Source organism: Nannochloropsis gaditana (assembly GCF_000240725.1).
Source record: "Nannochloropsis gaditana CCMP526 unplaced genomic scaffold scaffold581, whole genome shotgun sequence".
Lineage (NCBI taxonomy): Eukaryota > Eustigmatophyceae > Eustigmatales > Monodopsidaceae > Microchloropsis > Microchloropsis gaditana.
Genome location: NW_005803372.1, coordinates 3,093 through 18,346, shown reverse-complemented (window position 1 = coordinate 18,346; position 15,254 = coordinate 3,093). Strand labels below are relative to the sequence as shown.

Sequence of the window (15,254 nt, the reverse complement as noted above, 5' to 3'; positions counted from 1 at the left end):
CGACAAAGACTACCCGGAGGACAGGGCTCTCCCCCCTTCCCTCCCGTGCCCTTGGCCGCCCTATTCCAGGGCTTCGTCCCCTGCCTTCTCTCCCTCCTCCCTCCCTCCGCACCGTGAGCAGGAAAGGCACCGAGGCGGAGAGGCCCATGGGGATGCCCTGCAGGGTGTAGAGGATCAGCAGCAGGGCGATGCTGCTCATGTCCCCAGGGGCCAGGTGCAGGCTGCCGCCGATGATGCTCGACTCCCTCCGGCCCGGGTGCGAGCTTCGGTGCGGGTGCGCTTGGCCGCCGAGCCTCGGAGGGGAGGGCGGGGCGGGAAAGGGAGGGTGGTGGAGGGGGCTATCCGGATCTTGGCGGACCCCGGCACCGAACCGCATGGGCTTGCGCAAGATGTCTGACGGGGAGGGCATGCTTGCAGGATCGAGGCCGTTCCTGTCATCGTCTGCCCTCCGGCGCGGGTCTCCCTCTTCGTCCCCCGCCCTCGAGGCCTGGTAGGCAAAGACGCGGTCAGCGCCCGGGGACATCAGGTTTTGGTGCTGGAAGTACGCAGTGCTGCTGCTTCTCCGGTCCAAGAGTGGTCGTGCGTCGTCTTCCTCCTCGCCCGAGTTGCGGTACGAAGCGTAGAAGGAGGCGGGGGAGTGGACCGACCCATCCCCGCCTCCGTCTCCTCCTCCACCTGCCCGCTACGGCGGAGACGTAAATCCATCTCTGTGTCTGACGCACGCTGAGTGCAGCTTCCACTCTCCAAGTCACTGCTCACAGGTCACAAAAGAGGAATGCGTGAGACTGAGAGACAGTACAGTGGAGGCAGGGTAAGATTCCCTCGAGGACAGCGCTCGAGGAACACATGATTCGTGAGCCAACGTGTCGCGGAAGACGATTTCGGAACGGAAAGTCAGCTATCTATATCTACTGTAGCAAGCGCGAGGAAGATGACCCAGAGACTCTCACACATAGCCCCTTACCCTTCAGCGAGATGGACAAGCTCTCCCTACCAATTTTTCCCGCTGCTGGTATCGCGCCTATCCGAGTCTGCGATTTTGTCTATGGTCCTCTTGCTCTTTGCTCGTATAGATGAGATCGACGAGCCTCGAATTGCAGGAGACGAAAACGAGACTGGGGAAGCCTCGTAAAGCAGGTGTTATGCTGTTAAAAGGGAGATCGGGAAAGGAATGAGGGAGAGGTAGGCTTCCTGATCCCTGTACCGGCTGACAAATTGCGAGGAACGACACACAAAGGGACGGCAATACTTTTCTCATCACACTCAGGCATAGTGAGCCCTATGGAAACTGGCTGGCGGCGGATCACTTGGCATAAATACACAGTCGTCAAATTGCGTGCTGTTCCAAGGGGGTTTCTGACAAACCGGGCTTGAAAAGAAGCATGGGCTTGGCGAAGAAGCGGCGAGGTAAAGCATGATAAAGGGGACAGAGAGGCACGTTTCCAGGCAGGCATTCGAAGAGACTCAAGTTGAGCGGGTCGATAGGTAAGAGGGTGGGAGAAACACGAAGCTTTTGATTGAGAGGAAAGGAGTAAAAGCCCAGGAAAGTGTCAGAGTGTCTCGACGTGGATCGATGCCTCCTCGCGCACGTCGGGGGCTACGACTGACGACCACCCTGGCTGAGACTCACGTTGTATGTGACACAGCAGTCGAAGTAGTCTGAGAAATATTGTCATGTCGTAACCAATAGATAGAACGAGGCAGCAGGGTGGTAGTGACGGCCATATTTATTAAAAATCACAAGCTGCCATTAAGAGGACAGAATGCTGGAATGAAGCGGCCCAGCGTGTACTGCCCTGTAGCCCCAATAGGCGACAAAATAATGCGCCTAAGCCATGACGGCCCTCGTCTAAGCCACACGGTGCAGGAATCGGGCATAGTAGCATGCTTTCGGATCACGCGGTGTTGTGAGGACTCCGCTCTGCTGAGCTCTGATTTTCCTTGGCATGCTCACTCTCACGTTGTCGCATGATACGCCTCTTATCTATTCTCTCTCTTCAAACCCTCCCAGAGCCATGCTAGTGTCAAGGATCCTTCTCCCGGTGATAACACTGGCGTGCAGCGCCGCAGCGATGTCGTCGAAGCGGCACGTTTTGATGGTTCCTCCTTGCTCCACGTTGAGGTCCGCTTGCCGGTTGCCATTGGCCACGGCATCCACCACCGACTTGTTCGGGGCTGTGTCTCATAAACAGCCTTGCAGACAGGGCGTTGGAAGAAGAAGGATAGACACGATTTCCTCCGGGCGACAAAGAATAGAAGAGCCGCGGGACGCATTCCTCGCTGCCCTGCGCGCGCGGGGCGGGGGAGGCGGGGGGGCGGCTGCCTCGGGGCTAAGCAACGCTGGATGGGCCACTGTAGTGGAAGGACTGAAGAATGGCTGTGCGAGCGGCATGGCGGCAGCCTGCGCGAAGCTCTTGCTCCAGCCGTTCGACACCGTGAAGACCCTCCAACAGGCGAACAAAGGGTCGTTGGGGATGCTGGAGGCGGCGCAGGACCTGGTCTCCAGGAAAGGCGTTTCCGCGCTCTACACCGGTCTGGGCGTCACCCTGGTCGGCTCGATCCCTGCCGTCTCCGTCTACTTTGGCGTCTACCAAGCTGTCAAGAAAGCGCTCCTCCAAGCGCTTCCTCCCGGGCTTGGCTGGTCGTTGCTGGGGGTGGCGGCCTCCGCGGGGGTGGGGAACACGGTCGCCTCCATCTTCCGGGTACCTTACGAGGTGGTCAAACAGCGGCTGCAAGCGGGCATGTACGTGAGCACGGGGCAGGCCTTGCGCACCATGTACCGGACGGAGGGCGGCTTGCTCGCCTTCTTTGGGACCAGCGGGGTGGCCTCTCAGATTTTGCGCGACGTGCCCTACGCCATCGTCACGCTCCTGACCTACGAATCCATGCGGCGGACACGCGCCGAGCGCCGTCTGGGACCTGGGGAGTCAAAGGGGGGCCTCACAAAGGGCTCGACGGCTCTGGAGGACTCGGTGATGGGCGCGCTGGCGGGAGGGGTAGGCTCCCTGGTTTCGAACCCGATGGACGTGGTCAAGACGCGCGTGATGACCCAGCCGGGCCTCTACCCCACCGTCTGGTCGGCGGTGAGCAAGGTGTGGGTGGAGGAGGGGCCTTCCGCCTTCTTCAAGGGCACGGTCCCGCGGCTTCTGCACAAGGTCCCGGCCAACGCCATCTTCTTCGCGACCTACGAAATCTTTCGCGGGCTCCTGCGCGTTCAGGGTTAGATGGGTGGAGGAGGGAGAGTGGGGGGGCAGAGAGAGAGGTGAGGTCCTTTTAAAGCAAATATGAAAGGAATTGAAGACAGGAGCCTGGCAAACAAAATGCCAATAGGTGCATGCGTCCTTGATCGATCGGCAACGTGGTGTTCTCTTCAAGGCTCATGGCTGACTCTATCGTCCCTCTCGCTCCCTCCTACAATCACTCTCTGGGCCTCCCCTTTCTCGTTCCCACGCCCCTCCTTGCCTTCGAGCATCTCGATGGGAGGGCTGGCAGGGCATGGGGAGAGGACCGGGAGCGGGAACGAGGTGGGTGTCGGCAGGGCCTCCCACTCAACTCGACCCTCCCCGCCCTCTAGCCTCTGAGGCTCGCATGCCCCCCTTCTATCCCTTTCCCCCGTCCCAGTCCCCTCTATGGTCTGGGAAATAGAGAGGTCTTGGAGCAGAGCGATCGTGTCGCCCAGAGCACTGGCAGACACGTTCAAGCTGGCAGCAGAAAGGGTACCCGGTCGCTTTTTCCGCTGATATTTCTCGTGCCTCCCATTCCACCTCTGCTCCACTATGTCCTGCCTCTCCTTCGGCGGAGGGATGTTGGCCGCGGAGATGGACTCGATACCGGGCGGGCAAGATGCAGCGACCTTGCCCGTGGCTCTAGGCGAAGAGGACGGAGACAGCGAGGAAGGAGGAAGCTTGGACGGGGACGGGGGGGGGGGGGGGCAGGGACAAGGACGAGACGGGGGAGGAGATTGTGTGCCGACCCAGTCTCGGGTCCTCGCCGCTGCCCTCCCTGCCCCCTCTCCCTGCGCCGATCGATACCAGGCCCTCCACCTTGCTCTTTTCATCGAGCGGCGGCATAGGCCGGAACGTCGGGAGAGGAGGGGCGAAGGGCGAGCGTAGCAGGGCAGTCAAAGAGTCCTGCCGGTCCACAGGAGCGGGAAGGGAAAGGGAGGGGGGAGGGGGCAAGCCTGGCGGGGGTGGTCGTGTGCGGTCTCACGGCTCCTTTCTGGCGCAGACGAGGACACAGGAAGGGAGGCAGACGGCGAGAGTGCTTGGGCTGAAGACAATGGGGGGTAAGAGGGCCCAGGCAGGAGAGTGGGCAAGAGGGAGGGCAGGGCACCGAGGGTGAGTGAGGCACTGCCCTGAGCCTCCTCATTGGTGCTACCCCTGGTGGTATCAGCGCCGCCTTCCTCCAGCTGCACAGGGGATCCCTCCAGCGACTTCCCTTCCTCCCTTACTTCGCTGCTATTTCTGGCAATGGGCGTGTTGAGATGCTTGAGCAGGAGGGAGGAGGGAGTGAGGGGGAGGGCGGCCGGTAAGTCCGTCGGCAGCTTGTGCCGCACCAGCTCAAGGCGGGAGGCGACCTCCGGGAGCTGCATGAGGGAGTCAGCTGTCAGACGCTGGGCGGGATCGTGATGGAGGAGGCGGGAGAGGATCACGTGGCGGAGGTCGTGCGAGTAGACCGTGTCCGTTGCCAGGTCGGACTGAAACTGACGCTTCAAAACCGCCCGGCGCAAATGCAGGGGAGTGGGACCGTCGAAGGGGGGCACCAGCTTCGTGAGCTCAAAAAGTGTGCAGCCAAGAGAATACAAATCGGATGCAAAGCCGTAAGGTTTTCCCTCCCAAATTTCGGGCGCCATGTAGGGAAGTGTGCCCCAGACGGCGTGGATCTCACCTGTCTCGTCGTCGAGGCATTTGGAGACGTTAAGGTCCCCCAATTTGGCATTCCCCTCCTTATCGAGCAATATATTCGCTGGTTTAATGTCACGATGGAGGACACGGAGAGCATGCAGCGCGGACAGTGCCTCCAAGCACTGCACCAAGTATACCCAAACCACTCGCTCGTCCACCCTCTCGCCCCTTGCTCGATACCGCTGGATCTTACGGGCCAGGTCCTGGAATCCGCAGTACTCCATGACAATGCACAAATGTGTAGGACCGTCAAGAAAAGTTTCATAGCAGCGGATAATCCGCGGATGCCGGAAAGAGGACAAAAGACGGATTTCATTGAGGGCCATGGCAAGGTCTCGCTGATCGAGCCCTTCTAGGTTCACGCGCTTAATTGCGTACGTATGATTGTCTGCTTTACGTATAACTTGATAAACGCTTCCATAAGCTCCTAATCCGAGCTTAGATAAGACATGGAAGTCTTGAATTGTCGTGATGGGGTTGTGTGAAGAGGAGTTCGGAGATAAAGCAGGGAGGAAGGAAGACGAAGAGGTCGGACGCTCGTTTTTACTGGGTTCCATCCCAAAGGTACAGCGCTAAAATTCGATATCGACCTATGTTATGGGATAAATTGCATTAAATGATGATGAGCGAGTGCCACTGACTTGCTTCGCGTCAATGCAAGTCGGGTGGAAAGGGAGGAAGCAGCGGATCGATTTCAAGACGTTGGGGCAACGGCTGGCGTGACGTACCTCGTTCGGGTCATAAACCCTGAGATGACAGCGACACGGGAAGCCTTGGCTTGAGAAGCACGCAGCGCATTGAGATGCATCCATATCTCTCCGCTGAGTGATCGTGCTGCATCTCGCATATCTTTAAACTTACCACAAGCACCCTTATTGCATCAAGAAGTAGGACAGCAATTTTTGGGTCGGACCTGAGGCAATACGGGGAGGCAACGCGTGTTTGATTCAGCAGCAAGTATGGGAGCTACATCGAAGCTCGTGCTTGCTCTCGCCATTGTCTCTTGTACGCTCTTTCCTATTGGTGCCTTCTGCCCGATGGTTGAGCGATTGCCGTCGAAGCGGGTGTCCGCGTTAGTGTTCATGTCTTCGTCTACCTCCTCTGACATCGCTCCGTCCGCTGCGGCCCGTGGAATCTCCTCCCGTCGTGATTCCCTCGTTCGTGTCGCCACGACTGCGTCTGCTTTGGTCTTCCTTTCTCCTTTCAGACATCCAGTATCCGCGGCAGTCAAGGCGTCATCAACCGAGGAAGCACAGAAGGCCGCGCGCGAGATCAAAGTCGCTTTGCGCAGCATGGCAGATATGCAAGACGCCGCTAGCAAGGCAGAGTGGGAGACAGTCAAAGACCTCCTGGAAAGGCTAGAATTCAAGAATTTCGAGAATACTGCCACGACTTTGGTGCGCTCCGACTTACTAACAGCAGAGGATAAGACAAGCTTAGGGACGATCCGCCGCTTCGGGCTAACTGCCGATTTCATCATCACCTTAGGAGGGCTTGAATCTGAGCTGCGAGCAGGAGGTGTACTCCCTCCATTAAAAGGAGCCATAGTCGAAGAGGACGACGAAGGTGGGGAGAAAGGCGTGAACAGACGGGAAGCATTGAAATTCGTGAAGTTGGCACGAGGTGCATTACAGGAAATCGATCGAATCACAAGCAGTGTTTTGCCCGAGGCAGAGCAATGAATTGTAAGCAACGCGAGTCAAGGCACCTAATAAGCCCGAACTACTTTTATGCTCTTTAAAAGTTTCATGTACCATTCTGTTACTTCGGGTCACCTGTGATCTTTCTCCCATCCGAGCTTCGCACTTCGATTGAGCCTGCTCAACCATCCTCAAGGAGGCTGAGAGACCCCCGCCCCGCCAGGCCACAGCTTGTCATAACACTGCCCTTCAGTCTACCTGGTGTGGCCTTCAACGATGCCCCCCCCCCCTGTTTTCTGTCTTCCGTTTTGGTAGCTAGAGAAGCCGCGTCTGCGTAGAGGAGGCCACAGAGCATCCCTAGGAACCCAGCAGCCTGGAAATGAAGATCCATGACGGTGCCTGAGTAGGCTTGGTATGCCTTGCACGGGCCTACGCTCCTTCTTGCGAACTCGTACGACAGGACGACAAAGATTCCTGAGGAGAGGGCAAAGAGGGCGACAAGGAGGGTGATCAGAAAGTCGGACCGAGGGGCGCTGTCGGGCAGGGCGATGTAGGCAAGGAAGAGGGGAAGAAGGGACAGGCGTACTAATGCAAGCAGAAATAAACGGAAGGGTTGTTGGGGGGGCCGAAGGCGGGAGAGGAGAGGTTGAACTAGGGGTCGACCAAGCAAGTCGGCAAAGAGGCGCGCGAAGTAAAGGACCTCGCAGATACTCCCGCGGCGGTTGGGGCGGGCGCTTCGGACGTAAGCCAGCAGAGAGGCTTGAAAGAGAGAACTTGCAATAGTCACCAGCAGCGTCCAACGATAGGGGGCAATGCTCGTTTCCACGAAGTCCTTCTCGGTCTCCGTCAGAGACCGAGGTCGCATGTCAGGTGGCTTACTCAAGCGTTTCCGGAATCTGGTCCAATCACTGTCGCATACCGTGACAAAGGTGGTTTCCCTTCCTATCCATGTGCTGTTGGGGGGTGGATTTAAGCTCATATCCCTCCGGGCGTCGGACGAAAGCGGGGCCTCATCTCGGTCGGGCCCGCCGCAGCCCTCCTTCTCCTCTGTACGCAAGGGGGCAGCTCCCTGTCCTCCTTGCTCTTTCAGTACCAGCAGCCTCCGCGTAAGAGGATGTGACATGACATAAAGCACGATCCCAGCCCCTAACGCGACCAAGCCGGCAGTAACGTGAAAGAGCAGTCGGAGAACACGGCGTTGCGGCTGAGAATCCGGCTGCAGAAGGGAGATCATGGCTCAAGGGATTATCGAGAGGGAAAAGAGAGAGAGATAGAGATATGAAGAGAATGATGAGGCAAAGGATGACAAAAGTTGAAAGAAAGAGTAGGCCTTACCAAAGGCGTAGACTTCGGGCATGCGAAACCCTGTTTGTAGCCATGAGAGTGCGCCCGAGGGGAACATTGAGGCGAGGGAGGTGGTAGTGCCGTGCGCCAGCCAAGTCGCAGCACCCATCATCCCAGTGACCCAAAGCCAGCATGTCCCGTCTTCCACGGGAATTGAGGGAATGACGGCCATAATCAGCACCAGCGTGAAGAAAGCAAGGAGGTTTCGAGCAAGTGTAATAGGTTGTGATCCAAAGCGAACTTCCAGATCCGACACGTATATCACTTGTAAAAGCGCCACAGGGAGACCAGGTAGATAGAACGCACAATTAAGCTTTACAAAGAAATCAGGTCCATTATCTTTTTGGAAGTAAGAGATGAGGGACCCCACCACCGTCCAAGGAGACATGTAGGCAAAGGCGAGAAAAAAACAGGAGGGCCCGAGAGTCCAAGTAAGTGGTGGATGGACTTCATGAGATGAAATGGACATAGGTGCAAGGTTATTTAAAAGCGGCAGTGAATGGTTTGAAGATATTTCGCGGGTAGCGTTTGTGTTGTTGCCCTGGCTCAGATTACGTCTTGATTCGTCAGTCCGATATATACTCGGTATGTCCGATAAAGTGCCAAGTTGTCCCAGATTTGATATAGCAGGCGATGCTGGAAGACTTCTCTCAGAGAAACGAGCCGTGCTCATTTCATCTTCCTCAAAAGCGTTCGGTACAGCCCCAAAACTCGTTGCAGCAAATTTATGTGCCTGCTTGCGGCGAGCTGCAGCACTCAAGTTAGACGCCTGCATCTCCTTACACGTGAGGCCGTAAAACGGCGTGATAGGAACGTTTTGAGATGCAATGCACGCTCACTTGTCTTGTTAGCGGTGCAAAGTCACTCCTGGGGCAGAAATTATTGTCAAGTTGAGTTTGGAACAAGATCACAGCTCGAATATATAATTAATTTTGTTACAAGATCTCGTTCCGGTTCCTATTTCAAGCACTCACTCACTACTTGGCATATGTATGAATTTTCATACTTTCATGGCTCTATCGAACGCCGCAGGTCCCCCGGAAATGTGTAAGGCACGACGTGTGGGGCCCGCTTCCGAGGCGAGTAGCCATGTTCCTCTTGGCGATGGCTCGAAAGTCAAGCCCTGCCCCTCGCTCTCGCATTGGCCCGTCCTTTGGCCCTGCCGATACAGAAGTCACGTGAGTATCCGGGGAAAGTTCACGGATGTACACACTCACATTGATCAGCTTTCACAGGTCGCCACCATCTGCTGTACTTTCATTTCTGCACGAGGAAAACCCCGATAGCTGACCGGCTTGTCGTCATGGGACGCCCCAGTGCTCGGCATTGCCACATCCTCGTGCCTGCCCTGGCCATAGTCCCCTTCCTCCGTGTTACGGACGCATTTTTGGTCCCTTCCTCGGTTGTAACCCGCGTCGCATCACCCCTTTCTAGTACTCCAGCCAGCATTCGATTTTCGCAAAATGAGCAGCAGGGGTACTCAAGCCGTCATCCTGTAAAAAGAAGAAGAGAGTCTCTCCTTTTCACCCCTCTCACCCTTGCTGCTACAACCTCTTCCTCATCAGCGTCGGTCTCAATTGAAGGACAAAGTCCCATTGTATTTCGTGCCGATATTGCGGGTATGTCGCGCAAGCAGGCCCTGGCTTGGCTCCATGCCTGGTGCACTCGGTCCCTTCCATCCCCTCCGCCATCTGCCTCTTCCTCCTCTTCTTCCCCGGCATCACTCAGCACTCGACCTTACGGAGGGCAAAGCGGCAGCACTACTGCCTATGCGGCACGCCTTCAGGCCCGTCCCGGACTACCGGTGGGTGTGACAAGCCTCCCAATATCGCCCACGCTCACCGACCAGGGTGCCCGCTTGGTCTGTGAGGGCCTGGGCCCGGCATTTTTGGACGTGGAGGTATTGGAAAATGGAAGGCAGGCGTCGAAAATATCGCTTGTAGTCCGGCAATGCATGGGCCAGGCGAAAATGCAGCAGCACTCCCTGTCGATTCGGGGCCTGGCGCGGGACACGGAGAAGACCGTGCTCGAGAAACTCGAGTCTGACTTGGTGGTGGCGCTGCGAGGGGGGGAGGGCGAGGGGGAGGGCGTGGGTGTAGAGTTCCGCACAGGATCCGAAGCGGAGGCCATGGAAGGGTTCTTTGAAGCCGTCCCTGCTTCGTCGGAGGCTGTGGACGTGGACGACGAGCACTTGGAGGACAAGGGCCTCCGACAGGGGCCAGGGGTAGAGGGAGAAGGACAGGGCAGCGGCCGCCAGACCAAGAGCGAAACGGGGCCCGAGGACCGCGTGGAGAAGCCTGATAAGGAAGAGGAGGATGCACGTCTGCGGGAGCTCATCGAGACTCTGGGGCTGGCGGAGGCCCTTGACCTGGAGGAAAGGGGCGAGGGAGGGGAAGGAGGACAGAAGAACGGGTGGGCGGACCCGAATTCTCCCTTTGCAAAAAAGGCGGTAGCGGCGTACGAGGCTTTCGTTCAGGCTCAAAAGGGGCCAGGGGCTGAACAGGGAGGGGATGTTGCCTCGGCAGTGGCGGGGATGGGAGATGTGGTCATGGAGGAGCTGAGGGAGCGAGGGGCCGGAGGGGGGGGAACGCCCGAAGATGTGAAAGCCATGTTTGAGAGCGGGCTCAGAAGTGCCAAACAGGAGGCGGATCGGGTCGCAGCTAAAGGTCAGCGGCAGAAGCAGATGCTTGCGGTCGTGAAAGAGGTGGCGGAAACGAGGCAACGCGAGGTGGGTGGGAAGGGGGGGGTGAAGGAGGGGCTGGCGACATTGGAGATGATGTTTGAGGGGACTGGGCTGAAGGGTGGTGTTGACGTGATGGCTGGACCGCCGGGAGAGGAGAGCCTGGATCTGAGGTCTTGGGAGAGGGGTGCAGAGGAAGCTCGGGTGGGGAGGGAAGGCGAAGCGAGGAGCGAGGAGGTGGAGGACGACGAGGACGAGGACGAGTGGGACGAGGCCCTGGGAAGCATGGGGGACGCAGATCCTTTGGGGGATCTGGGCTGGGATGTGGCGGCGCGTTTTGATGTGCTGGTGCGGGAGCTGGAGGCTACCGTGGACTCCCCGGACTTGCTGCCCGCCATCGCCAGCCAGTACCACAACGTGTTTCTGAGCCGGCACTTCTTGGGCCTGATGCGCGCGAGGCTGGAGGCGTGCGAGGCGGCGATGGCAGGGGAGGAGGACGGGGAGGGAGTGACGGCGGCGACCCCTGTGGTCTTGGCCAGAATGGTGCGCTTCGCGGAGCAAATGGTGGTGCAAGTGCAGGAGATGGGGCAGCTGTACGAACTCCAGCAGCTCGACAAGATCAAGGCGATCTGCGCGGTAGCGGAGGAGGACATGGGCCGCCTGAGCGAGTACGTCAGCAGTCGGAAGGAGGATCTGGACGAGGATTTTGTTCGGTACTTGCAGTATTTGATGGAGGCGGAAAAGCTGCGGTTGCGGGGCGCGGGTGTGACGCGGCCGGAGCGAGAGCCGTCGAACTGGCTGATGATCTTGGAGATCGTCAAGAAGGGTGTGTACCACGAGCTGGGCAAGGCCGTGCGGGACGACGTGAGCATGGTGCATTTCATCACTCGCTTCGACGAGGCCGACGAGCGCGAGCACCTGACTCGGGCCCACGTTGCGCGCCTGGCGCCCTCCCAAGTCATTCCTTTCAAGCGTGTGGTCAACCAGATGGTCGATCATTTCGAGAGCCGCGTGAACGAGCTGAGCGAGGCGGAGCTATCCCTGGCCGGGCGGGTGCTGGAGGTGGAGGACGTGCTGGAGGAGCTCCACCCCGACTCCTCCCTGCTGGCCCTCCTGCAGAGCAAGGAAGGGGGCGTGGGCCTCGAGGCCTACAAGACGGGCGCTGAGACGCTGCTACACGACCCGAGGGAGTGGGATGATAGCGCGGTGGCGGGAAAGGAGGACGAGCTTTTTTCACCGGAATACCTGGCCGCCAAATACGATCGTATCCTCAAGCACTACGGATTCTCCGCCTCCCGCCAGAGAGGTCGGGGCATGGGCCAGGGGGACGCGGAGGAGGAGGAAAGAAAGGCAGGGATTGGGGATATTGAAGGAATTCTGGGGGGAAACGCGGATACGCGGGGTGCGCTGCCTGCTGCGCTGGAGGCGTGGGTAGGGACAGAAAAGACGGAAAGCGGACCAAAGGAGGAGAAGGAGGAGCATGGAGTTTTATCAGTTGGCGCGGCAAGTATCGAGGAAGCGCTTCGAGAGGAAGGTCTTCTGTAAATACCATAAGCAAACATGTCTGAGTCAAAAATGATACCATCAAATGGAAATGCAAACTATGCGGACTTTCCTACGATTTCTTTCCTCATCGTCGAGCAGATTCACAATTTTTACATTATTTTCCATGTTTGGCGTCACGTCACGCTAGACCCGAAAAGCATCCAGAACAAGGGCGATTTCACCACCTTCCCCACTTTAACAGCCCGCCTTCCTTCCCATCCCCCTTTGCATTCCATGTCTCCCTCCTTAGTCAGCTCAAGCAATGCTTCGAAATAATCCTGCAGAGCCCGGGCCCTGTCCTGACACGCACGAGAGATTGGCTGAGCCGCAGGCGTACCCCTCAAAGAGTCCTCCCCCGTTGTTTTCCAGGCACCTGCATCTCTTGAATTGAGCCTTCGATGCCTTACCGAGCCAGCGCCCATAAACATTATCCTCCGTTTCGGAGGGAATTTCTTCTTTGCGGCAGGGGGGACCAGACCCTGTTCGCACCAAAGGTGATGAAGGGAAAGCAGCTCTGAATAACGCTTGACGGCAACGTGCGTGGACGTCGTAGCGGAGGTGACCCGTGACAGAGCGAGAGGAGACGCGGAAGAGGGCAACAATGGGCGCGCGGGGGCCTCGAGGGTGGAGGAAGAAACTTTCTTAGGCAATTTGAGGGTGATTTCGTAGGTGACAGCTTGAGCTTTCCAAGGGGAGATGCAGAGTTTGTCATAGCCAAGTATGGGCCGTCCGGAGCAGTGGAAGAACCCATGGCAGCCGAAAGGACCACCGGCACGGGCAACGACGCGGGAGGATGAGGGCGGGGAGGCATGGGGCACCACGCTCACGGCATGCTCGGGGAGGCGATGCCGGGGTTCCGCGAGGGTAGCCAGTGGCGAGACGATTCGAGGGGGCCTGATCATTTGGCCCTGCCCGCGCTGCTCATGCCTTTCAGGGCCTGATCCTCTTTCTTCCACAGACTGGCTGTTGCAAAGGGCACCCACTTGAGGAAGCGAAGACCCTGCCGCCGCCTTCCCCTGTCCGGACCCAAGCTTCCCCTTCCCGCCCGACAATTCCCCATCTCCAAGTGGTGAGCCCTCTGTTACCTTTCCCTCACTTTCTTGTTTCTTCATCATCTCCTGTTTGCGCTGACGAAGTCGTCTTGTAAGGCTTTCTTCGGCTTCCGCCTCAGTCGAATCTGACGCCGGCCCTTTCATCCACCACGTTTCCCGTACCGTCCCAGGAGAGCTAGCAGGCAGGTAAGAGGGCGGCTTCTTGGCTGGTGGACCCGTTGAGTCGGACGCCCACTGGGGGGCGAATAAGCACTCGTGCTGAGGGTCTGGAGCCTTCACTAGCTCGCTCGTCAGGCGCCCTGAAACAGGGAGGCAGCTTTCCTCCTCCCCCTTCTCTCCACCTTTCACTTTCCTTCCACCTCCTCTTTGCGCCTGCGGAGAGACATCAGCGAATAAAGAGTCGTTCGATTCAATGCAGGACTCCGTCAGAGGGCTCGAGAAGCTGGGTATGACTAATAAAAAGAAGGGGGAATGGGAAGACAGAAGATTAAAGAGAGGTCGTATGCTCAGATTGAGCCCATCGAGGAAAAAATGGAAATGAGAATACATCTTAGATTGAAAATGGATGCCAGTGCATGCGTACATTATCGCACATAACAGCAATCGCCAGGTAACACAGAAAAGTATGACAGCCAAACACTGTAGAGGCTGCGTGGTTTCCTCGGCGAATTCAAAGGCGAGATATACAAATCGGACAACCCATCATTCATCCTATCTCTCCCTCCTGATGACATCAAGGAACTCTCTTATGTACAGGGTATATCACATCTAAGTACTTCTCGTACCGAGGGTCGATGGGAGAGGGCTGTCTATTTCCTGACGCGCTTGCCTTTGAGGCTCTCCACTCAATTGTATCAGTACGCGCTTCGTACTTAGCCAAAGTTCCTGTGGATCCTCCGTGTCTATATTTTCTTCAGTGATATCATAAGCAGACTGGTGCTGTTTCAATCGATTTTCATTTGCAAACCCCCCATATTTGACATCTTCCTTACAAGGAAGACTCATCCATCAAACGGGTGCACGACCATAACCGACATATGAGTTATTATGATTCGCTCCCTGCGCGTCGAGGCCTAATTCATTTGCAATAGAAAGAGAGTATGGCGTGAGTCTCTCTGAAAGAACCAAAAAAAATCAAGCCTGTGTGTGAGGAACCAGAGAAAAGCCTCCCGATGAGGGCAAGGGACGAGGGACCTGAGCGCTAGCCAAAGCGCTAGGTGCCAGAATCTTAGAATGCGATAGTGCTTATCCTGTAATTTCAATTGTAACGCAATTGTCCTTGATAAAAATCCAAAATGAGGTGTGTTCCATCCTGCGTGTTCATATTTTAAGCTATCCTCTCTCCACCGGGCTTCGGAAGGTTCAGTGACGGCTCCGGGTACCGTTTCTCGATTCGCCGCACCCTGGCTCTTGCCATAACTGACGGATCACCCTTCGAGCAAGTTAGCAGCGAGCTCTCCGAGAATGAGAAAACGAACCCGAACACCACATCTTTACTGGAAGCTTAAGAAACTCTTTTGAAACAAATGAAGCAGAAACGTTCTCGTACGTCTTTCGTGACTATTTCTTCTGTCATGTAGCTCGCATGCGCAGGCCTACTAGTACCATATAAACCCACGAGTTCATGACGGCCATCAGCTGGAGTCCGGCCCTCTTATGCCACCTAATCTATTGCTATGATAAAGAGTCATACAAATGGACGGTATCCACGGGGAAAAGAAAGAGTGCAGGAAACACTCAAATAAGAGGCAACACTGCAACTATCCCCTACCCGCCCGCGAGGGTCAGCTACCGCCTTTCTCGCACATGTATGTTATCGTGACCATCATTGTCACACAGGGTGTTCTAGGACATTGTTTGATCCAACCTTTATTGTACGCCGCTATCTTTGCTTGCTTGCGCTTGGCACCTGGGGCATTACCCATGTCACAACTGCCAGTAAATGCTCAATTTTTGTCGATTAGCACAGTCAAACGATCCGTGACGATTGATGACTTATGAAATTTCAAATGTTATATCAATACTTCTCCTCTAGACATTGCTCCTGCTAGTGGTCACGCGGGATTGACCGTTCGATGGCAAGACGCTG

At 56.8% G+C, this 15,254-nt stretch overlaps 2 protein-coding genes across 2 annotated transcripts; one reads left to right on the top strand and one right to left on the bottom strand.

Moving 5' to 3' along the window:
- Nucleotides 1-4,708: 4,708 nt before the first annotated feature.
- NGA_2023700 (protein kinase domain protein) lies at nucleotides 4,709-5,450 on the bottom strand (the record flags this gene model as incomplete). The annotated part of the gene is made up of 1 exon (XM_005854219.1): nucleotides 4,709-5,450. A coding segment is annotated over one exon (742 nt), but the record flags the coding sequence as incomplete, so codon positions are not given.
- Nucleotides 5,451-10,977: 5,527 nt separating this feature from the next.
- On the top strand, nucleotides 10,978-12,036 carry NGA_2078800 (cs-domain containing conserved in apicomplexa; the record flags this gene model as incomplete). Its single annotated transcript, XM_005854220.1, has 1 exon — nucleotides 10,978-12,036. A coding segment is annotated over one exon (1,059 nt), but the record flags the coding sequence as incomplete, so codon positions are not given.
- Between the last annotated feature and the right edge of the window lie 3,218 nt (nucleotides 12,037-15,254).